General features: G+C 42.4%; 1 protein-coding gene across 4 annotated transcripts in view; it reads right to left on the bottom strand.

Moving 5' to 3' along the window:
• The window catches only part of myo10 (myosin X), a 370,178-nt gene that overhangs the window by 66,397 nt on the left and 278,003 nt on the right, over positions 1–25,778 (bottom strand). For all 4 annotated transcript variants that reach the window (XM_041183612.1, XM_041183615.1, XM_041183613.1 and 1 more), the window contains exons 26-29: positions 23,905–24,028; positions 14,015–14,258; positions 13,786–13,881; positions 2,200–2,293 (exon numbers count right to left, since the gene is read on the bottom strand). In XM_041183612.1, the coding sequence (XP_041039546.1) occupies positions 2,200–2,293; positions 13,786–13,881; positions 14,015–14,258; positions 23,905–24,028 (558 nt within the window). The remainder of the gene's footprint in view (positions 1–2,199; positions 2,294–13,785; positions 13,882–14,014; positions 14,259–23,904; positions 24,029–25,778) is intronic.

A 25,778-nucleotide genomic window follows, 5' to 3' on the forward strand; every position in this document is an offset into this window, starting at 1 on the left:
GATTGGTCAAGGCATTGCCCTGAGGAATGAGTCAGCAAATGGCTGTCACTTAATTTTGTTTAGCTGAAACAGGCACAATGTGTGTACATGTTTTTTCTGTCTGCAAAGAGCAGGGCCCTGTGTATTAATATATGTAGCTTCCAGTACACACAAACATGTCACACTGTGAGCCCAACTGACAATCTTAAATTGGTTGTCAGTATAATTCTTAACACATTGAGGGTCATTTAGCAAAAGTTGTCTAATCGCAGAATCACATCTAATGTTAGACACTGTGTCTTGAGTTTTGCAAGCACGGGCTAGTTGGGAACGTTCTGAACCTTGCCTGTTGTGAACAGCGGCTGGGACATGCTCTTTGATACAATCCACCAATCTTTTGGACGTACAGCCTACATGCCTAGCATCACACTGGCACTGAAATTCGTATGTCACATTAGTCGTTTGTGCAATAGATGGAATGTCTTTTTGGCTTGATGGCAGTATCCTGTTAGTTTGAATACCACTTGTGTTGTTACTGCATAGTAGCAGCGTGAAAAAGCTAGCTTCATCTGTTGCTCAAATTTTTGAGATACCTTGCCCTTCCAGGGTAATCTGAGGTAGATTGGGCACTTTTCAGGGCTGAAAGTGACAGCCTTAGGCCTGTTCTTGAGTTGCATCATATACAGCACAAAATGATCTGAACAGGATAGCCATGATCCTGCAGGACTTCAAAAAGGCATTTGATAAAGTGCCACACAACAGACTTGTGAGCAAAGTTAGAGCTCATGGAATAAAAGGGACAGTAGCAATATGGATATGAAATTGGCTGAGTGACAGGAAACAGTAGTGGTGAAAGGTTGTTTTTCGAACTGGAGGAAGGTCTATGGTGGAGTTCCCTATGGGAGCCCTAGGACCCCTGCTCTTCCTGCTCTATATTAAATGACCTAGACCTTGGTATACAGGGCACAATTTCAACATTGGCAGATGACACAAAACTTCTCAGTATTGCGAACTGAGGAGAATAGTGTTAAATTTGAAAGGACATCGACCAGGTTGGTGAACTGGGGGAAACAAGTGGTAGATGAAATTTAATGCAGAAAAGTGTCAAGTGATTCATTTTGGTAGAAAGAATGCGGAGACACAATATAGGCACAATTCTAGAGGAGCAGGAGGAAATGGGAGGTATACCTGCATAAATCATTGAAGGTGGCAGGGCAGGTTGAGAGAGTAGTTCAAAGTGTACAGAACATGCACTTTACAAATAGGGGCATAAAGTACAAAAGCAAAGATTATTATGAACCCGTATAAAACATTGGTCTGGCCACAACTGGAGTATTGTGCCCAGTTCTGGGCACCATGCTTTAGGCAGGATATGAAGGTATTAAAGATGGTGCAGAAAAGATTCACAAGAATGTTCCAGAGGTAAGGAACTTCAGTTATTTAAAAAGATTGGAGAAGTTGGGACTGTTTTCCTTGCAGAAGGGAAGGTTGGGAGGCGACTTGATGGAGGTATTCATAGCCATGAGGAATATAGACACGGTAGAGAAAAACTGGTCCCATTGGTGGAAGGATTGAGAACCAGAGGGCAGAGATTTAAGTTAACTGGCAAAAGCAGCAATGACAACATGAAGAAAACCGTTTAGTGCGATAAGTGGCTAGGATGCTGAATGTATCGCCTGAGAGCATGCTGGAGACAAATTCAATTATAGCATTCAAAAGGGAATTGGATCATTTTCGGAAAAGGAAACATTTGCAGGGCTATGGGGAAATATGGGACAGTGGCGCTAGGTAAATTGGTCTTGAAGAGATCCAGCACAGACACAACAGGCCAAATGGCCTCCCTTTGTGCTGTAATTAATCTATGACTCTATAAACTTGTTCTTCCAAAACAGTGCACAAAAGCATTCAAAATGCTTAGAGAATCCTCTGATCACATACCTGCTGTGCAGTTATAATGAAATCAAGCAGGTTCTCTTTTAGATCAGATTCACAATTTTGCTTAAAAACTAACCAACAGCAATCTTCACAAGTACACTGATGTCATTACTAAACATAGTGATATGAAATGTTTTGCCCTTTAAAATACTGCATTCCCACTTTACAAATACAATGTGAAGCTGTGGATAGGAACAAAACTTTTGTGCTAGATAACAATCCTTTCAACAAACACTAGCAAAAACAACTTTTTTTAATATCAATGATAGAGAACAGGTATCTTACCACTGCATTATGTGGGTTTGCTTGCTCATCATGCATTTCTCTAATCTCTTGCTCAGTTGATCCATGAACTTGGCTGAGGACGCTAAACCACTGGCTGCAACACAAGAAGTGAAAGAAATGGAACCATGATAACTAAAAGCAGTTTTGTTCTAGTGTAATAACTCCTTTGGGTTAGTTTAGATTTGTTCTAAAATTATAGATACAGTTAAATAAGCTTTTGTACCATAAAACTGCATTCCTCAAAAAAAATTCTCCAGCCTTGTGCCTCAGTCTTTTGTTGATTCATCATATTCTAAGTGACAAAAAGTTTGAAAGCAATCCTTTGGTCTATTCAATTCAGGGACAAATGCATGCTAACACACTTCGATCACTTTCCATACCAATGATTACTCTCGGGAGAATTCTTCTACTCTACTTCAAATAATGCTGTGGAGCTTGATGTGCAGCTGAGTAGGCACACACTTCATCTAAATACAGCCTACAGTATGGCACCGCAACATCAGCCTGGATTGCAAGCTCAAGGTCTGGGATCAGGCGAGAGTGCCACCACTCCAGCAAGGATGACATGTAGGCAGCTAAATTGGATAGCACCAAAACTGGGACTGGGGATCGTGATGTGTCACTAACCCGTGCAAACTTTTAAATAAAAACAGAAAATGGAAATATTCAGCAGTCAGGCAGCATCCGTGGAGAGAAACAGTTAATGTTTCAGGTCAATTATTAGCCCTGAAATGTTATCTTTGTTTCTCTCCACACAGGCTGCCTGGCCTGCTGAGCATTTCCAGCATTTTCTGTTTTTATTTAAGATTTCCAGCATCTGCAGTATTTTGCTTTTGTATCTGTGCAAAATTTGTGTTGCCTGCTAGTTATAATTGCGACGTGCATTCCAGTACTAAATGCATTGTTGAACAACTGCACACCTCAGCAGGGAGCCCAAGTTTGCAAGAGGCACCATTTAAAACTGGCCTGCACCTCTTAAAGATGAGATGCATTCCGGCAGCAGCAGGGGCTGAAAGTGGTAATAGAGGGGTTTGAGATCTGGAGGAACTTACACCTTTCCCCAGTGCTATGCTGGAGGCCTTAGTTGAGGTGTTGGACAGGAAGCGAGAGGTCCTCTTCCCTCAGAGGCCCAAGAGGCCCTCCGGGCAAATAAGGGATGGCAGCAGCAGCAGGTGACTATTTCAGTTAATACATCAGTCAGGGCCAGGGAGAGAAACCATGGGTGCTGCTGCTCATGCTGTTTCTGGGCCCCTTATTGCCCCTCACCCCCTTAAACCACTCCTCAATCATGTATGGTGAACATGTGTTCACTGTGAGGTTAAGAGATGATGCAGGTTAAAGCCTGTTGGTCTAAAATGGCAGCACTGGTGTCAGATCAGCGTTAGTCACTAACTCATGTCATGATCTGCCTACTCTGCATATTACTGGGAAACATTAGGTGTTTCTCATGTTTCTAGTCACTAACCCCTTTACCAATATGGCATCTAGCCTCTGGCTAGATGCATCAGAAATGTATGTAAGTGCCGCAATCTCCATTTCAGAGCTTTAAGGTACCTCATAGCACCGAATAATCCAATTTCGTCCCCAATCTCAGCATCTGATCCTCTCTATGAATCTTGCCTAGTGCAAATTGGGTGCCAAAATTCCGTTAACTACAAAAGTACTTCACAGTAGCTGAGAGTCCTGACAGAAGCAGGCTGTGAAAGGCAATCTATAAACCAATCGACAGGTAAAGTTGGGAACCATGTTCACACCAGTGAGAGGGAGAAGGTTGAGCAGGATGCCGGGAAAAGGGGACACACACCATCGGGAGGGAGGAGGCTGGGTCAGGAAGGACACAGTCCCGTTAACCAAAAACCTGATAGTTTAAATCATTACAATTTTAATATTTCACAATAACTTATCAACTAGGCTCCACTTATGACAGATTTCCACTCAATGTCCAATATTAAATTAAGCTCAGCAAGGCTATTTAACTTTAGGTACCTTGCATAGCTGTCAAGTTAACAGCTTTCAGTATTAACTATGTCAAAGTGAATTGTAATCTAATTCTTCATATTGTTGCTTGCTATGGGCTTTGCAGTGCCTTACCCTTGATCAATGACCCGGGTACAGTGGAGAACATCTGCTTCTCTATGGTTACCTCGGGACTGCAGCAAGGTGCATCTCCGGGGCAGGCCACATCCCATCGAGGGTTGGGAAGGCCCGGCATAAGGCCACACCACTGAGAGGGAAGAGGTTGGGTTGGGAAGGGCCCAGTCCAGGTGCCAGGGCCACAAACCATCAAAAGGGAAGAGGTCAGGAGGGGCTTTCTGGGGTAGAGCTGAATCATTAGGTGTGTTACCTTATCTTGTGCTCCAACAGCCTCCAGCTAGGTCTGAAGTGAAAGCAGTTCCAACAGAGCAGAAAGAGAATGGTCCTCACGAGTCCCGACCTGAGGTAAGCAAGAACTTGGGAACCTGGCGTGTCCTACTTGGCTAATGATTGCTGTTGTTCAGAACAACCTGTCAATCGGGTAGTCTATGCACTAGATTGGCTGCTTTGGACACTGACCATCCAGACTGACAGGCTTCCTGGCCAATGAGCCCAGGTCCCCCCTTCAGAGCATGGGCCCCTGTGATTAGTACCTTGTGCAACGCTTCTCCAGGCACTGCAAGCAATCCAGCCGTGGGCCTGGATGCAATACTAAAACAAATTTAATGACCTTACACGAATGGCTAAAGTCAATGAATGCAATTTCACTTGCCATATCCTGGCAACTGCACCACTAACCTCACAAACTGCTCCATTCACCACACCTCCTTTCATTGCCTGCCAGCAATCTCTATCAGGCACAACACACACCTCACAATAATAATCTCAACTCACCCCTACACGCTGCTTGTGCACACTGCCAGCTATTCAATTGTGGCAAGCACATCACCAAAACATATTGCACCCCACACAGCGACACAATTCCCTCTCTCTTCCAGGACAAGGCAGCCCCTAATCATTGGTAGCAGCAGCAGCAGCAAACTGGCGGGGGAGACATCTGGCTGCATTGTGCTATTATGCACACCCGGAGGAGACAGTGCTAGGAATCATTGGAGCAGCCATCACTAAGGTCGTGGCCAGTAGCAGGGCTGAACCTATGGAGGATGACAGTATGTTCCTCTCTAATCCACCTTCTCACACCCCTCTTTAACAGGAAATCTGCGAGGTGAATGAGAGGTTACTGGAGCTATGCTGTTACCATGGACTGTGTGTGATGAACAGCTACTTCCAAACCACGCCGTGCCATGAAGTGCCCTGGAGACTTCAGAAATCTGCCACTGGTATCAGCTAGTCACCATCAGCATCACAAGATGTACCCCCGATAGTGCACTTATCACTTGTAGCTATCACAGCGCTGACTGTGACACTGACCACTCCCTGGTGTGTGGCAAGGTCAGATTTCAGCCAAGGAAACTATACCACTCCAAGAAGAGAGGTTGTCTTTGGATCAACACTTGCTATACCACTGATCCTGAAAGAACCAAGGAGTTCCTCAGTATCCTTGATCAGGCTCTTTTTGACAACAACGCCCAAGGCCACAGTGCAGTGTCAAAGTGAAGTCAAATGCTCGACACCTTCTATCACTCTTCTCACTGTGATCAGAGGAAAAGAGATCAGAGGAATGCTGACTAGATTGAGGCATATTGGACTAAAATGGAGTCAGTTACTGCAAGCAAGAACGACAAGGCCTCCTTCTGCACTATGATTCTGTGAAGTCCCAGCAAACAAAATCTAGATGCTCTCAGAATTGGCAGAATCAAGCCTCAGCAGACTGTTCAGCACTGCGCCAATCAATATTGGTTGAAACTCTGCACAGCATACAATCTGCTGCTGACTGGAGATGCTAGGGGGATGTATGATGGAACTAAGAAAGCAATGGGCTAAGCAGCAACCAAATCAGCTCCCATGAAGACAAAGACAGGGATGATCATCACTGAACCTAGCAAGCAGATAGAAAGGTAGGTGGAGCACTACCTGAAACTCTACGCAATGGAGAATGTCGTCACTAAAGAAGCTCTCAGCGTCATTCCAGACTTTCCTGTCATCGAGATAGACATAGTGAAGTTCAACAAGGCCATTGGCCATGTTGCCAGTGGTAAAGCCTCAGGAAATGATGGCATTCCACCTGAAATCATCAAAAGTGGAAAACCAGCACTGCTACAGCACCTCTTGTGTCTCTGCTGGAAGAAAAAATCTGTGCAAGAGGTGTGTGATGCAAAAATAGTCACCTTGTAAAACAAAAAAGGGTGATGGCAGTGACTGCAACAATTACTGAGGCACCTCCTTGTTAAGCATTGTGGGGAAGGTCTTTGCTCACATTGCTCTTATCAGATTGCAGAACCTGGCATCATACGTTTATGCGAGTCTCAATGTGGCTTCAGAGCTGGCAGATCAACAGTCAACCTGATTTTCTCACTTTGGCAGTTACAGACAAGTGCTGTGAACAGTATAGACCTTTGATCTCGTTAACAGAGATGGACTCAAACTTCCGCAGAAAATAGGCTGCCCACCTGGACTCCGGGCATCATTTCTTTCTTCCATGAAAACACGTACAGTTCTGTCAGATAAAATGGAGCATCATCGGAGGCTTTCAAGATCAGCATTGGGGTAAAGCAGGGCTGCATCCTGGCGCCATCTCTCTTTTTGGCATATTTTTCTCCATGCTGCTATTGTACGCTTTCAGCGACTCAAATGAGGATGTCTATCTGCATACTAGAGCCGACAGCAAGCTATTCAAATTGACAAGACTGTGCACCAAGACCAAAGTGTATAAAGTCCTAGCCCGTGTTTCTCCCCAACAATCAGCTACAGTAAGACCAAAGGTTATGGACCAGTACGTAGAGACTCAACTTTCCATCAACATTGACAACTTCACTCTGGAGGTTGTCACCAGGTTCAAATACTGCAGATCAACAATTACAAACAACTTGTCCCTTGATGCCAAAATTAGCATTAGGGTTGCCAAGACTGCAGCTGTCATGTCAAAATTGCGAGAGAGAAAAATAACCGAAAATACAGATCCGTGTGTACCAGGCTTGTGTTCTCAGCACCCCCCTTTAGTAGCGAGGCATGAACAACACATGCAACCCAAGGGCGACTAAACAGCTTCCACCTCCACTGTCTCAGATAAAAAAAATGGACATTTCCTGACAGGACAGAGTGCTGAATACAGAAGTACACCAGCGTGCAGGGATCCCCAGCATGCTTGCCCTCTTGAGCCAGCACCAACTCCGTTGGCTGGGTCACATGCGCTGAATGGATGACAGCCACATTTCCAGAGACATGTTCTATGGCGAGCTTGCTATCAGCAGGAGACTAACAGGTCGCCCATGTCTGTGATACCAGGATGTCTGAAAGCAAGACCTCAATCTGATTGGGATCAGAGTTGATATGTGGGAAGTCCTTGCTGTTGACCGTAGTCTCCTGGAGATAAGCAGTCAGGAAGGGTATGGAAAACCAGAGGCCAAAAGAAATGACCAAACCGTGGAAAAGTGAGCCCACCAGGAAAAAACCCAACAATCAACCTCAGGCCAACACGATTCATCTGTGCCAGCTGCGGAATGGACTGCCACTCACAAATTGGTCTCTACAGCCACAACAGGTGATGTTCAATCCAGAAGTGGCATACACTCTGGATGCAATCCATCGTCTCCTGAAACAGTTGGATGCCTACGACTGCTATGCCTTTTCTTTCAAACTGATGGCATCCTTAACTCCCTTTAGTTAAGAACGGATGATTCGTCATTCTCAGAATCTCTCTTTCTCAATGGAATGTATATTTATTGAGAGTTATGAAATCCCTCCTTAAATTTTTGTCATTGCTCACCCAATTTCTTCACCTTCAAACTGAATGCGAAGTTCTCTCATGCTATGGTCACTCTTCCCTACAGAATCCCTCTCCGTGAGATCATTAATAAATCCTGCCTCATTACACATTACCAGGTCTAAAATAGCCTGTTCCATGGTTGGTTCCACAATGCATTACTTTAAGAAACTACCCAGAATATATCCTCAAGGGTATCGTCGCCAACTTGATTTGTTGAATCTATATGAAGATTAACATCAACCACGATTATTGTAGTAAAAAGTAACTTCAGAGAAAGTGGAGTCTTGGTTGTAAACTTTCAAAATTCCCTGGATTCTAGAAAGGCCCCAGCAGATTAGAAAACCACAAATGTAATGACTCTATTCAAGAAAGGAGGGAGACAGAAAACAAAACCACAGACCGGCTAGCCTAACATCTTGACATTGTGAAAATACTGGAATCCATTATTAAGGCAGTAGTAGCAGAACATTTAAAAATCATAATACAATAGAGTCACCATGAAAGGGAAACCATGCTTGGCAAATTTACTAGAGTTCTTTGAGGAAGTAACAAGCAAGGTGGATAAAGGGTGGGAGGTGTCGTATCTTTGGATTTCGAAAAGGCATTTGATAAGGAGCCACATAAAACATTACTACACAAGATAAGTACACATGGAGTTGGTTTAATATATTAGTATGGATGTAGGATTAGCTAATGAACAGGAAACAGAGAGGTGGAAAAAATTGGTCAGGTTTTCAGGTTGACAAACTAATCAGTGGAGTGCCACAGGGACCAGTGCTGGGCCCTCAGCATTTCCAATCTAAGTTAATGACTTGGATGAAGGAGCAGACTGTATGGTACCCAAATTTGCTGACCATACAAAGATAGGTAAGAAAGCAATTTGTGAGGAGGACACCGAGTCAGCAAAGGGCTAGAGTTAGGTTGTGAGTAGAACATACAAAATAGGAGAAGTAGGCCTTGAGCCTACTCCGTCATTCGATAAGATCAAAGCTGATATGTTTGTGTTTCAAGTTTCAGATTCCCATCTACCTCCTTTGACTCCCTAACAATAATCTATCTACCCAGGCCTTAAAAATATTCAGTGACCCTGCCTCCACCCCCTTCTGAGGCAGGGAGTTCCAAGTTGTACAACCCTCAGAGAAAAAATTTCTCCTCATCTCTGTTATAAAAAGGCAGCCCCTAATTTTAGCTCTGGAATCATCCACAAGAGGAAACATCCTTTCCACACCCACTTTGTCAATACTGTTTAGAATCTTACATACTTCAATCAAGTCACCCCTCACTCTTCTAAATTCCCGTAGAAACAAGCTCAGTCTATGTAACCTTTTCTCATAAGACAACCCACTCAATCCAGGTGTCTATCTAGTAAACCTCCACTGAATTGTCTCCAACGCATTTTTATCCTTCCTTAAATAAGGAGACCAAAACTGCACACAGTATTCAAGATGTGGTCTCACTAATGCCTTGTATATCTGAAGCACAACATCCTTACTTTTATGTTCAATTCCTCTCATAATAAAGGATAGCATTCCATTAGCCTTCTCAATTAAAAGTAGAATACTGCAGATACTGGAAATCTGAAACAAAAACAGAAAATGCTATAAACTCAGCAGATCTAGCAGCATCTGTGGAGAGAGAAATAGAGTTAACGTTTCAGGTGTGTATGACCCTTCTTCAGAGCTCTGTTAACTCTGTTTCACTCTCCACAGATGTTGCTCAACCTGCTGAGTTTTTACAGCATTTTCTGTTTTTGTTTAAGTCTTCTTAATTACTTGCTGTACCTGCATACTAACTTTTTGTGTCTCATGCGCTAGAACACCTAGATCCCTCTGCACTTCAGAATTCTGTAGCTGTTATCCATTTAAATAATACTCTGCTTTTTTATTCTTCTTGCCAAAGTGAACAACTTCATATCTTCCCACATTATACTCCATCTGCTGGATTTTTTTTTGGGGGGGGTGGGGGCGTGGTGGGGGTTCTGGGTTTCCACGTATGTGAATCACAAAAGGTTAGCATCCAGGTATTGTAAGTAATTAAGAAGGCAAATGGCCTTTATTGCAAGGGGAATGGAGTACATAAATAGGGAAGTCTTGGTAAAACTGTACAGGGCATTGTTGATACCACATCTAGAGTACAGTGTATAGTTTTGGGCTCCTTATTTAAGGAGGGGTATAGTTGCATGGGAGGCAGTTCAGAGAAGGTTCACTAAGTTGATTCCTGGGATGAAGGATTTGTCTAATGAGGAAAGGTAGGGCAGGCTGTGCCTTTACTCATTGTGGTTCTTTAAAAAGAGGTGACCTTCTTGATTTTGAGAGGTTTAACAGGCTGGATGCTGAGAGGATGTTTCCCTTGTGGGGGAATCTAGAACTGGAGGGCAAAGTTTCAAATAAGCAGTCTCTCTTTTGAGACAGAGGAGGAATTTCTCTTCTGAGAGAGTCATTAATTATTGGAATTATCTTCCCCAGTAAGCAGTGGAGGTTGGGCCTTGGAATATATTGAATACTGAGTTAGATTTTTGATCGACAAGGGAGTCAAGAGTTATGGGGAACAGAAAGGAAAGTGGAGTTGAGACCATAATTAGATCAACCAAGATCTTATTGAATGGTGGAGCAAGGTTGAAGGGCTAAATGACATACTCCTGCTTCTATCTTATGCTCTTATTGCAGTATCTTTCTTCAAGCCCCCATTATTTCTTGATTATTTCTGTGCTACAGTGTAGCTAGGGGCTTTATAAATTACTCCCAATTGTGAATTATTAGTTGAGTTGTGCATGGATTATTGCAAGTTTTGTTGGATAAACTTAGTATGGAATAGTTGTTTTGAGATGGCTTTTATTTCAGGAGTGTTGCCAAGAGAACACCGTGGTCGTCTGTAACTGAAGAATGGGAAGATTTTGCACTGTTGGACAATGCAGTTGTATTCACAGGAACTAGAGTCGAATTAGGTGCCCACAGACAGCCCAACCAAAAGGTGGATGTGGTGGTTGCCTGCTCTATTCCACCTCCTCCTTCTTCCTCCTCTTCATGACATGCTTGCTAATCCATGGTACAGCAAACCACCACAAATCCGCACAAATGCTCTGGCAATACTGGATATCTCCTCCAGAGCACTCCAGGCAACTGCACCCAATCAGTTGCTCAACGGTGTTTCACATGGAACTATGGCCTTCATTATTTGTATGTTGACCACTTGTGGTTGGGTTACAGAGATGAATATTCAGGTATGTATAGAATGGATAGTCGTGGTTACCCAACAGCTACCCTCTGCTTTAATTTGGTGGCTGAAAAGTTGCTGAAGCAGCATGGGCTGTGCAAAATGAACTTATCATTGCCAGGATAGTGTGCATTGGTTAGCATGATGTGCTGAGTGTGGTTGTAAACTGACTACACATTGAGCGAATGGTAACCTTTGTAGTTGCGGTACATTTCAACATTGGGTTGTGCTGCCCGCAATGCCAGAAGTGTGCAGTCAATTGCACCCTGCACCACAGGGAAGCCCACTATCTGGCAAAGCCGTGTGCACACATTGTCTTTACTTCTCCCTAATCAGAGACACAATGCTTTGTACGCCCCCTCACTGGGCGTACAGAGTGTCTAAGACCTGCCTGGTGGATGGTAAAGTCCCTTAGAGGCAGAGACAGGAAAACCTATCATGAGGAATGAGGAAATGGCAGAGACATTGAACAAATATTGTGTGGCTTCTAGTGTGCTGACAAACACAGCAGAAGACACACAATAGAAGACATAAATTACATACGAGAAATAGAGGGTAACTAAGAGCGAGGAACTTAAGCTAATTAATATCAACAGAGAAAAAGAGAAAAGAGATTAGAGAAACTTAAGGGACTAAAAAAAGACATCCCCAATTCTGATGGCATACATCCAACAGTTCTGAAACAGGTAACTACAGAGATAGTGAATGCATAGATTATAATTTTCTAAAATTCCCAAGATTCTAGAATAGTCCCAGCGGATTGTAAATTAGAAAACGTGACACTATTATTCCAGAATGGAGGGAAAAAGGAAACAGTGAACCACAGGCTAGTTAACCTGATAACAGTCATCAGAAAAATGCTGCAATCTTTTATTAATCATAGCATGATCAGACGAAGTCAACATGGTTTGACAAAAGGGAAATTGTGCTTAAAAATTTATTTGAGTTTTTTAGAATGTGGTTGAGATAGATAAAGGGGAGCCAGTAGATGCAGTAGAGGCATTCAATAAGTAGCTAAACACAAGGTAAGGGCTCATGGAGTTGGGGGTAATATATTACAGTCCACGGAGATTGCTGAACCAATAGAAAACAGGGTAGGGATAAGGTAGACATTTTCAAGTTGGCAGGCTGTAACTATTAGAGTGCTGCGGGGATCAGTGCTGAGACCTCAGCTACTTACAATCTATATAAATGACTTAAACCAGGAGACTAAATAACGTATCGAAGTTTGCTGACATGACAAAGTTAGGTGGGAATGTAAACCGTGAGGACACAAAAGAGACTGCAAAGAGGTATAGGCAGTTTAATAAGTGGAAAATAAGGTGGCAGGTAGAGTATAATGTGGGGAAGTTTGAGATTATTCAATTTGTTACAAAGATTAGAAAAGCCAAATATTTTTTAAAAGGTGTGAAACTTTAAAATGTTGATGCTGACAGAGAAGTGGGTATGCTCATAAAATAAGCACAAAGTTAGCACGCAGGTACAGCAAGCAATTAGGAAGGCAAATGGCATGTTGGCCTTTATTGCAAGGAGATTGGAGTACAAGAATAAGGAAGTCATTCTAAGATTGTATAGTGTTTTGTTGAGTGCTTGGAGTACTATGCACAGTTTTGGTTTAAATGCGTCTTAGGACAGAATAAAGATGGTTCACTAGATTGGACAATCCTCTCATCCTAGGAATCAATGATGAGAGGTTGAGTAAATTGGGCCTAGACTCTGAAGTTCAGAAGAATGAGAGGTGATCTCATTGAAACATAGAAGATTCTGAAGAGGCTGACAGGGTAAACACAAAGGTTGTTTTTCTGTCTGGGGATTCTAGAACAAGCCCTGATCCTTGTACTATCAATCAATGGAAACAGACTTTCCTTATCCAAAGTCATTGTAATTTTGTCCTTGTCGGTGGTGACGGCTGTCCCTCGATTTGAGGGTAAAATCTACTCAGGGTCTCTAGGTTCTGTCAAGGGTCTTCAAGTGACTAACAGACCAATTCTCAAACTGCAGCTCTTTGGGCACATGGTGCAGCTAGATGGACAAGTTGTTGCTGTTTAACAAGCTCCTCCCAGTCATTAATGTCAATGCTGCTGCTCTTCAAGGAGAGTTTCAAAGTGTCTTTGAAGCGTTTTCTTCATCCTCCATGCTGGTGATTTGAGTTGAGAAAACAGGACCTGGCGGGGAGACACTATTCAGCCATCTGGACACAGTGTCCACACGTTTATCAAATTTCCCCTCAATCTCCTTTGCTCCAAGGAAAACAACGCCTGCTTCACCTTGGAGTTATGTCGCCATGTCTTCACTGTCGCTGGGTCAAAATTCTGGAAATTCTCTCCTTAACAGCACTATGGGTGTACCTAGACTACATGGACTGCAGCACTTCAAGACGATAGCTCATCACCATCTTCTCAAGGGCAATTAGTGATGGGGAGTAAACGCTGCATTACCAATGACACTCACATACCTCAAATGAATAAAGAAAACAGTTAATCAATTCTAACAGAATCTAACAAAACAATTACCTGGCATCTTCCGCTGTCTCAGCAATAAGGTAGAAGATGCGATCTTCTATTACTATATTAATGCCATTCTCCTTGCCAGTGTCATCAATAATCTCCCTAATAATGAAAACAGAAGCACAGAATTATCTTAACATAGTGCCCGTGCAGAAAAACAGGTCATGCAAGGTCAGTTATTGCACATTGTTACCAAGCAGCTTTAACAGCACGGCTTCATTAAGGTGAACATTACCTTGCAGATCTGATATCAATGGTCCCTTTTAGCTTTTCTTCACTGTCACTCTCAAAATACATTAGCTTGCTCTCTCGTAGAACAAACCAGCGCCTTTTCCAGTTGCGTCTTGATAAGGTTGATGTGCCACCACCTTTCTTGTGCAACCATCCCAGCTTTAAGGCTTCTTGTTTTGAACGGAACCACATGAATGTTTCATCCTTTAAAACACACCATCGGCGTTTCCATGTGTTCATCAGGCCTCCTAAGAAACAAATGCATGAACTTATTGAGAGTCTTTGTGAATGAGTTGACCCAAAACCAAGAAATAGAAAATCTTCATCTTCAACAAAAAGGTACAACTTCTCAGAGGATTATAGTAAACTCGAATACACTTAATATTCTGTAATTTTAGTGTGGACAACAACTTTCATTTATGTAACACTTTTAATGTAGCAAAACATCCTAAAATGCTTCACATTTGATTTAAACCTCATAAAATATCAGGGCAGGTGACCAAAGGCTTGGTCAAAGAGGTATACTGGAACATCTTAAGCAAAGAGGTTTAGGAAGGGGATTGCAGAGTTTAGGCAGCTAAAGGTGGCCTACTAATAGTGGAACAATAACAATTAGGAATGCGCAAGAGGCCAGAATTGGAGAAGGACAGAGGTCAGAGAGGTTTGTAAAGTTTCTGCAGGTTAGAGATAGGGAAGGGGTGAGGTCATGGAGACATTTGAAAGCAAGGATGAGACCTAAAATTAAGTCATTAACAGAAAATAGGAAGAGTAGGTCATTCGGTCCTTCGAGCCTGCTCCACCATTCAATATGATCATGGCTGATCCTCTATCTCAACGCCATACTCCCTTGATACCTTTAGAACCTAGAAATCTATTTCCTTCTTGAAAATGTTCAGTGACTTGGCTACCACAGCCCTCTGTGGTAGAGAATTCCATAGGCCACCACCCTCTGAGTGAAGAGGTTTCTCCTCATCTCAGTCCTGAATGGCCTACCCCGTATCCTGAGACTGTGGCCCTTATTCTTGACCCCACAGCCACAGGAAACATAATCCCTGCATTCATTCTGTCCATCCTTGTCAGAATCTTGTACGTTTCAATGATCCCCTCTCATTCTTCTAAACTCCAGTGAATACAGGCGTAGTCGACCTAATCTCTCCTCATACAACGATCCTGCCATCCCAGGAATCAGTCTGGTGAACCTTCGCTATGCTCCCTCTATGGCAAGTATATCGTTTCTTACGTAAGGAGACCAAAACTGCACACAATACTCCAGGTGTGGTCTCACCAAGGCCCTGTACAGTTGCAGTAAGACATCCTTGCTTTTGTACTGAAGTTCTCTCACAATGAAGGCCAACACGCCATTTACCTTAAATGTTTGCTGCACCTGCATGTTTGCTTTCAGTGATTGGTGCACAAGGACACCCAGGTCCCTTTGTACATCAACATTTCCCAATCTATCACCATTTAAATAATACTCTGCCATTCTGCTTTTCCTACCAAAGTGGATAACTTCACACTTATCCATGTTATACTGCATCTGTCATGTATTTGCCTACTCACTCAACCTGTCTAAATCACCTTGAAGCCTCTTAACACCCTTCTCAACACTCACATTCCCAAGTTCTGTGTTATCAGCAAACTTGGAAATATTACATTTGGTACCCTCATCCAAATCATTGATATATATTGTGACTAGCTGGGGCCCAAGCACTGATCCCTGCAGCACCCCATGAGTCACCACCTGTCACTCCAAAAAGACCCATTTATTCCTACTCTGTCTCCTGTCTGCTAACCAATTCTCAATCCATGCCAATATATTGTCCCCAATTCAATGTGCTTTAATTTTTCACACTAACCTCTTATATGGGACTTTATCAAAAGCTTTCTGAAAATCCAAATACATCACATCCACTGGTTCTTCCTTATCTATTCTACTATTTAGAACCTCAAAAAACTCCAGGTTTGTCAAACATAATTTACCTTTCATAAATCCATGTTGACTTTGTCTAATCCTGTTGATCTTTACTAAGTACCCTGTTATCACATCCTTTGTAATATACTCTAGCATTTGCCCTACTACTGATGTTAGGCTAACTGGTTTGTAACTCTGTTTTCTCCCTCCTATTTTTAAATATTGGGGTTACATTTGACACCCTCCAGCCTGCCAGGACTGTTCCAGAATCTACAGAATTTTGGAAGATGCCAACCAACACATCCACTATTTCTATGGCCACCTTCTTTAGTGCTCTGGGGTGTAGATGATCAGGCCCCGGGGGATTTTTTGGCTTCCAATCCCATTAATTTCTCCAGCACTATTATTTTAGTAATACTAATTTCCTTAAATTCCTCCTTCTCACTAGACCCTTGGTTCCCTAGTATTTCTGGGAAGTTATTTGTGTCTTCCTGCATGAAGGCAGAACTAATGTAATTGTTTAATTCCTCTGCCATTTCCTTGTTCTCTATTATAAATTATCCCGTTTTGGATTGTAAGGGACCTACATTTGTCTTCACTAATCTTTTTATTTTTATATACTTATAGAAGCTTTTACAGTCCACTTTTATGTTCCTAGTAAATTTACTCCCATACTCTGTTTTTCCCCTCTTAATCAATCTCTTGGTCCACCATTGAATTCTAAACTGCTCCCAATCCTCAGGCTTGCTGCTTTTTCTAGCAACTTCATATGATTCCTCTTTGGACCTAGTACTATCCTTGTGTTAGCCATGGTTGGGCCACTTTTCCTGTTGTGTTTTTGCACCAGAAAGGAATGTATAACTGAATACAAAGGTACAGTTTTCTCTGATTGCAATGAGGCTGAGTGCTTAACTCTGGAAATTTGGTAAATGAGGGAATTTGGAACATAGAGGGAGGAGGTGCTGCCTGGTTTTTGTACAAAAAGGAGTGGTCCAGGAGAGAGGGCCAAAAATAGGGATACCTGAGAGCCAAAGCCTGGAGATCTTAATTAATTGAGCAGGTAGGTGATTGGTGCATTTTAAGATTTTTTTCTTCTCTCTCTAAACTGGGACAGTAGTTTAAACTGGTACTGGAGAGACATAAGTATTGTATAAAATTATAGCATCACTAGTTAAAGTTCATAACATAACTATGGAAAATTGTTAAGTAATGTTTCTGAATGCGAAACCTAATTAGTTAAATCAAACAAAATAAAGATGGCAGGGCAGGTGATGTGTTATAGCTAGTGGATACATTTGTGATCCACAGCAACCACATCTGTAATAACTGTCTGCAGCTTGAGGAACTTCACCTGAGAGCTGATTAACTGAAGTACGAGTTTCAAACACTGTGATGCATCAGGGAGGGGGCAAGTTACCTGGACACTGTTCCAGGAGGCAATCACACCCCTTAGGTTAGATACTTCAGATTTGGTCCACTTTCAGGATCAGGAGGGTATGACTGCAAGTGAGGCACATATGGGATCCAGATAGTAGCAATGCAGGAGACCCAGCCCTTGCAATAATTCAACAGGTTTGATGTTCTTGCAGCTTGTGTGGATGAGACAGGGACTGTAGGGAGGATGAGCAAACTGACCATGGCAAGTGATGAAGGAGGCCATTCAAGTGGGGGGAATAAACAGGACTGTAGTTGTAGTAGGGAACAGTATAGTTACGGGGATTGACACAGTTCTCTGCAGCCGAGAGTATGAGTACCCAAAGGCTGCTGCCTGCCCAGTATCAGGATTAAGATATCTCCACGGGGCTGTAGAGGAACTTGGCGTGGGAGGAGAAGGATACAGTTGTCATGATCCATGTGGGTACCAACAACATAAGTAGGACTAAGAAAGAGGTCCTGCTGAGGGAATATGAGCAGCTAGGAACTAAATGAACAGGCAGAACCACTAAGGTAATAATTTCTGGATTACTCATGGAGCCACAAGCAAATTGGCAAAAAAATAAGATCATAGAGTTGAATGTGTGGCTCAAATTTTGGTGTGGGGGAAATGGGTTTCTATTCATGAGGCACTGACATTAGTACTGGCAAAAAAGGGGTTTGTTCCATTGGGATGGCCTTCACCTGAACCGCGTTGGGATAACTGTCCTGGCGTATTGCATAAACAGAGGACTTTAAACTATTTAGTTGGGGAGAGGTGGCGGGACAATTCCAAGTGAGGGGGGATTTTGAAAGTTGAAATGGAAGGACAAGGCAATAGTGCAGGGTAGCAATACAAGTAATGATAGCCAGAGTGTGACAGAGAGGGACACAGCATACAAAAGTAGGACTGCACTAACAAATAAGGTCAGAACAGGGAAAAAATGGTTAAAAGACAAAATTAAAGGCTCCTTTTCTGGTCGCCACATTACCAGAAGGATATGGAGGCGTTGGAGAGGGTGCAGAGGAGGTTTACCAGGATGCTGCCTGGTCTGGAGGTTATTAGCTATGAGGAGAGGTTGGAGAAACTCGGATTGTTCTCATTAGAGCGACGGAGATTGAAGGGCGACTTGATAGAAGTTTACAAAACTGAGTGGCATGGACAGAGTAGATAGTCAGAAGCTTTTTCCCAGGGTGGAAGAGTTAATTACTAGGGGACATAGATTTAAGGTGAGAGGAGAAAACTATAGAGGAGATGTGCGGGGCAAGTTTTTTACGCAGAGGGTGGTGAGTGTCTGGAATTCGCTGCCAGAGGAGGTGGTGGAAGTAGGTACGATAGTGGTGTTTAAGAGGCAGCTTGACAAATACATGAATAGGATGGGAATAGAGGGATACAGACCCCGGAAGTGCAAAATGTTTTAGCTGACGGGCAATATGATCGGCGCAGGCTTGGAGGGCCGAAGAGTCTGTTCCTTTGCTGTACTTTTCTTTGTTCTTTGTTTATCTGAATGCAGGCAGCATCCAAACAAGATGGCTGAATTGATAGCACAAATAGAAATGAATGAGCATGATATGCTTGACATTACAGAGTCCTGGTTGCAAAGTGATCATGGCTTGGACTTAAATATTAAAGGGAATTTAACATTTCAGAAGGAGTGGAAGGTGGGGTAGCTCTGTTGATAAAGGACAAGAACAGTAGTGAGAAATTATCTTAGTTCAGAGGATCAAGATGTAGGATCAGTTTGGGTAGCGATAAGAAATAGCAAAGAGAAAAATTCACTGGTAGGAGTAATTTATACACCCCCTGACAATAGCCACACTGTAGGACAGAGTACAAATCAAGGAAGAATGGGGGCTTGTAAGAAAGATACTGCAATAATCATGGGAGGTTTTAATCTTCTTATAGATCAGACAAATCAAATTGGCAAATGCAACCTAAAGAATGAGTATATTTGGTTCAGTTTCTTAGAACAATGCATTCTGGAAACAACCAGGGAACAGTATATTTTAGACCTTGTAACATGTAATGAGACAGGATTAATTAATAACCTCACAGTAAAGGATTCTCTAGGCAAGAGCGATCATAACATGATGGCATTTCACATTCATTTTGAAGGTGAGAAATATGGGTTGGAAACTTAAGCTTAAATGAAGGCAATTAGAAGGTTATGACGACAGAGTTGGCTAAAGTGGATTGGGAAAATAGATTAAAAGGTAATATGGTAGATAAGCAGTGATAGACATTTGATGAGGTATTTCATAACTCTCAACAAAGGTATGTTCTATTGAGAAAGACAGAGTCAATGAAGCAGTTCCTTTAGGATTAACAAGCAGAGTGGATAAAGGGCTACCAGTCGATGTAGTGTATTTGGATTTCCAAAAGGCATTCAAGAAGTGCCACATAAAAGGTTACTGCACAAGGTAAGAGTTCATGGTGTCACTCAAGAAGCTTGACATCACACAGCTCAAAGCAGTCTGCTTGATTGGCATCCCATCCACAAACACTCGCTCCCTCCACCACCGATGCACAGTAGCAGCAGTGTGTACCATCTACAAGATGCACTGCAGGAATCACCAAGCCTCCTTAAACAGCACCTTCCAAATCCACGACCACTACCCTCTAAAAGGACAAGGGCAGCATAGACATGGGAACACCACCTCCTGGAAGTTCCCCTTCAATCCATTCACCATCCTGATTGGAACTATATCACCATTCTTTCACTGTCACTGGGTCAAAATCTTGGAACTCCCTTCCTAATAGCACTGTGGATGTACCTACACCACAGGGACTGCAGCTGTTCAAAAAGGCAGCTCACCACCACCTTCTCAAGGGCAATTAGGGATGGGCAATAAATGCTGGCTTAGCCAGTGACACACATCCATGAACGATTAAAAAAAAAGACCACACCTGGAGTTTTGTGCACAGTTTTGGAGAGGTGTGGAGAGATTAATTTTGTTAGGAAGAACGTGGAGACACAATATAAATATGCGGTATAAATCTAAAGGGGATGCAAGGGCAAATGGACCTGGGTGTAAATATGTATAAATCATCGAAGGTGGCAGAGAGCGGTTAATAGAGCAACAGCATCCTTGGCTTTATTAGTAGGGGCACAGACTATAAAAGCAAGGAGGTTATGCTAGCTAGTATGATGGCGGCATGTTCAATCAAGGCATTCAAGAGGTAGTTGGATTGTTATCTGAAATGAAAGAATGTGCAGGGCCAAGGAGAGAAGGCAGGGGAGTGGCACTAGATAAATTGCTCCTTTACAGAATGAGCACAGGCTGAATGGCCTCTTTCTGTGCTGTAACAATTCTGTGATTTAGTGATCTTATTGAACCATATAATATTCTGAGGGGGCACGACAGGGTGAATGCTGATAAGGATGTTTCTCCTTATGGGGGAATCTAGAACTCGGGGACATGGTTTAAAAATATAGGGTCCCTTATTTAAGATGGAGGAGTGGAGGAATTTCTTCTCTCAAAAGGTCATTAGGTTTTTGGAGTTCTCTTCTCCAGAGAGAAGGGAAGGCTGGGTCATTGAATATATTCAAGGCAGAGCTGGACAAATTTCTGATTGACAAGGGAGTCAAGGGTTATGGAGGGCAGACAAGAATATGGAGCCAAGGTCACAATTAGGTCAGCCATGAATGCAGAGCAGGCTCAATGGGCCAAATGGCCTACTCCTGCTCCTATTTCTTGAGAAGTTATGATCTTAGAGACTGGCAGCTAACATAAAAGAGAATCCAAAAGATTTTCAATAGGCACTTGGAGGGGGGTAAAGGAGAAGTCGAGCCGAATATGGATGTAAAAGGGGATTCCTACATGGAGACAGGTCACAAGGTCAGGTATTAAACAAGTGCTTTGCATCTATCTTTACCAAAGAAGAAGATGCTGCCCAAGTCCAAATGAAAGAAAAGATAGTTAAGACACAGGATCAGTTGAAAGTAGATAAAGTAGATAGGCTGGCTGTACTTAAAGCTGGTAAGTCACCAGGACCTGATAAGTTGCATCTAAGGATATTAAAGAAATAAGCTGAATATTGCAGAAGCACTGGCCATAATTTTATGATCTAGCTTAGATACAGGGATAGTGCCAGAGGACTAGAGAATTGCAAATGTTACACCCTTGATCAAAAAAGGGTGCAAGGCTAAGTCCAGCAACTGCTGACCAGTTAACCTCGGTGGTGGGGAAACAATTAGAAAGATTAATTTGGTACAAAATCAGCAGTCACTTGGACAAATGCAGATTAATTGAGGAAAGCCAGCACAAATTTATTAAGGACAAATCATGTTTAACTAACTTGCCTGAGATTTTCATGAGGTAACAGAGTGGCTGGATGAGGGTAATGCTGTTGATGTGGTGTACATGGTCTTCCAAAAGATCACAAAGTGCCACAAGGCTTGTCAGCAAAGTTAGAGCTCATGGAATAAAGCAACAGTAGAAGCACGGGTATGAAATTGAGAGAAAGCAAAACAGCTTTTCAGACTAGAAGGTATAGTTGGGTTCCCCAGGGGTCAGTTTTAGGACCAGTGTTTTTCTTGATATATATTGACCAAACTTGGGTGTACAGAACACAATTTCAAAATTGTGGATGACACAAAACTTGGTAGTATTGTGAACGGTGAGGAAAGTTGTCAATCTTCAAAATGACACAGGCAGGTTGGTAGGATGAGTGGACAAGTGGCAGATGAAATTTAATGCAGAGCAGCTTGAAATGATACCTTTCAGTATGAAGAACGAGCACAGGCAATACAAAATAAAGGGTACAATTCTAAAGGGGCTGCAGGAGTAGAGGGACCTATGGATATATGTGCACAAATCACTGAAGGTGACAGGCAGGTTGAGAAAGTGATTAATAAAACATAGGGGCTGCAGGGCTTTATAAATACAGAATGTGATGAAACCATATAAAACACTGGTTCAATCTCAACTGGAGTATTTTGTCTAGTTTTGGGCACCACACTTTAAGGAGGATGTGAAGACATTATAGAGGGTGCAGAATGGTTCCATGGCTGAGGAACTTCAGTTACGTGGATAGATTGAGAAGCTGAGCCTGTTCTCCTTGGGAGAAAATTAAGAGGCAATTTGATAGAGATATTAAAAATCATGAAGGATCTGCACAGAGTTCATAGGGAGAAACTGGGCGGGATTTTCTGCACCTGCCCACTGCCAAGATCTTCCAGTCCTGTCGCAAGTCAATGGACTTCTGGCTGGGGCGCTGCCTCGCCCACAGCGGGTCCCGCCCACGACGGGGCTGGAAAATCCTGGCCACTGTTTCTGTTTGCAGAGGGATTGAGAACCAGAGAACACTGATTTAAGGTGATTGGCAAAATCAGCTATGGTGACATGAGGAAAAAAACATACGCAGCGAGTGGTTAGGATCTGGAATATGCTGCCCAAGAGTGTGGTGGAGGCAACATCAGTCAAGATCTTAGATGGTTATCTGAAGAGAAAAAACTTGCTAGAGGGAGTGACACTAGGTGAGTTGGTCTTACAGAGAGCTAACATGGACGTGACCGGCTGAATCGTCTTCTTCTGTGCTGGAACCATTCTATGATTCACATCGTTAGAACAGCCCCAGAAGAGCTTGCATTTATAAGTGCCTTTTGTGACTACATTATGTTCCAAAGTGCTTTATGCAAATTAAGCACTTTTAAAGTGTGGTCACTGTTGCAATGTACAAAACATGGCAGCCAATTAGCAGACAGCAACGTCCCATAAACACGAATGTGATAATGATCAGATAATATGTTTTAACAATGGTGATTCAGGGAATATGCCCCGGGATAATTATGCTGCTCTTCTTTGAGATATGCCATGGGATCTTTTACATACATTTGAGAGGACATATTGGGTCTTGGTTTAACATCCCAACTGAAAGATAGCACTGCATTACAGTGTCAGTCTTGGTTTTTGTGATCAAGTCCTAGAGTGGGACTTGAACCCACAACTTTCTGACCCTGACTGAGTCATACCTGACACATCACTTCAAAAACATTTCAATAATTTTGTAGTTGCTGTTACAATCCATTAAAATACAGAAGCCACTCTGAATTAATGAAATCCCAGAAACAGCAGTGATAAATAACATGCTGGTCTGTTTTAATGATATTGGCTAGGTTAAGAACATCTCTGCTCTTCTTCAAATTGTTAAGGGGGGGGTCTTTAACATTAATCCAAGAGTGCAGACAAGACCTTGATATAACAGTCTATCCATAAGAGACAGCTTCAACAGCCCAGCACCGATGACAGCCACCTCGGTCCAGTTACCTGACGGCTAGGGGTTCATTCTGTCAGGCACCTGTGGCAACCTTCTATCATGCTGACTCCATTCACACCAGTCAGCTCTTCCAGGCTCAGGCAGGATTCAGGCCTAACCATTTTAATTAAACCTGGGTCTAATGTTGGTAAGCCTGGTTCCAACTGACCTCTGCTGTAACCCTCCGCTAACCCCCCACCCACCCCCAACTCTGACTTAAAATGTGCCCAAGATGCTGGAATGGGGCGTGAATCCATGGCTGAGCCAAACTAGACATAAGCAGCATCACTATTGACAAAGTTGATCTTACCTTTCATGAACAGGAAACTGTGAAAATATGGCAGACTGACGCAGCTGTAAACAGAATCTCGTCGGTAAGCCAGCTCTTCGTCAGTGTCAAATCGAGAATCCAAATCATCATCACTTTCTTCAAACTACAATGAAGGTAAATAAATTGTTAATGATAGATGATAATGACAAAAGTTCTTAAAACTATATATATTTTTTTACTTGTACTCGCCTGTTAAAGGTAACACTAAGAAAATGCATTTCAGACTAGATACTGCAGCATAGGGACCCCTCACCTCGAAGTGGTTGGGTTGGGATGATGTTACAAGTACCTGGGATAGAAGTGTCTGACTCTGTTAAAGTGAGATTAGCCAAGAGGAGCCAGAGCTGCTGTCTGCATTGTCAAAGCAAACCACTGCTGTTCTTGCACAGATCATGAATACAAAACTCCCAGAGCAATGTGTATAGTATGTGATGATCCAATTTAATTCTCCTCAACTCTTTTTAGCCAGGATTATACTCTCACTGATTAAAGCTTTTTTGATCCATTTTAAATGTTAGAATATTTCCAAACTGACCTCAGTGAATTCCAATCCCATATCTGATCAGAGCCAGAATGCAGGATCTGATATAGTGGTAAAAAATTCAATACTCACCCATAGAGAAAAACGTATATATAAAATATTCACTCAGCATTTTCTGAAGAGATTAACTTAAACACACAACCAGCATGGAGGGCCAAGAAGGCCTCTTGGGGAAAAAAGGTGATTTTTCAATAAAACTTTAATTTTCAAATTACTTCAGTTTGTTTTCCAGGCCTACATATTACTAATTTTTCCTTTTGCAAGCTCCCATTTAAGAGCCTTCTACCTGGGTGATAGGTACACTAGGGTCTTCTGCCATCCTTCAACCTACACTAGACAGTTCCCTAATGAAAAATAGCTTAGCATCATCAGCAGAAATATCGACTAGTGGTGTTCGTTAAGGAAACCTCAACTATTCATTGTATTCATTAACAACTTAGATGATGGGATAGAAAGCTACATATCTAAAATTGTCAATGGCACAAAGATAGACAGCATTGAAAACAGTGCAGATAGAAACAAAAATCATAAACTTAGAGTTAGATTAAGTGGATGGGCAAAGGTTGTGGCAAATGGATTTCAAAGAAAGAAAATGTGAAGTCTACTACTTTGGACCTAAAAAGAATACAATGGGGCACTTTCCAAATGGTGAAAAACTAGAAAGAATGGAAGTCCAAAGAGGTCTGGTGGTCCAGTATACAGATCTTTAAAATGACATGAACAGGTACAGAAAGAGACCAAAAAGACCAATGGAATACCATTCTTTATATCTAGAGGAATAGAATGCAACTGGGTAAAAAAAAGTCATGCTTCAGCTACACAACATATTGCTTAGAGGACATCTGGAGTACTGTGAGCAGCTCTGGGACCACATCACTGGAAGGCCCAAAAGCAAGAGGCAGAAATTTTGCTGTTCCAGAATCAACTTGTTCAGCCATCAAAAGAAATGCAGATGATCTAATCTGACATCACAAAGTTCTGATGCTGTATTACTACCATCTCTTGCAGATGGAATGATGCCTACTAACCAGAGGGAGTCCAGGGTAGATTTACTGGAATGACACCTAGAATCCAAGGGTTAAGCTACAAGGAGGGATTAAGTATACTAGAAAGAATGATTTGCATTTATATAGCAATTTCATGGCCACTGGATATCATTTAAGACTTTACAGTCAATGAAGTACCTCTCAAGTGTCATCAGTGTGGTAACATAGGAAATGCAGCAGCTAATCTGCACATAGCAAACTCCCACAAACAGCAATGACCAAACAGCCTATTTCAGTGACGTCAGTTGACAGATAAATATTGGCCA

Source organism: Carcharodon carcharias, chromosome 3 (genome assembly GCF_017639515.1).
Source record: "Carcharodon carcharias isolate sCarCar2 chromosome 3, sCarCar2.pri, whole genome shotgun sequence".
Classification (NCBI taxonomy): domain Eukaryota; kingdom Metazoa; phylum Chordata; class Chondrichthyes; order Lamniformes; family Lamnidae; genus Carcharodon; species Carcharodon carcharias.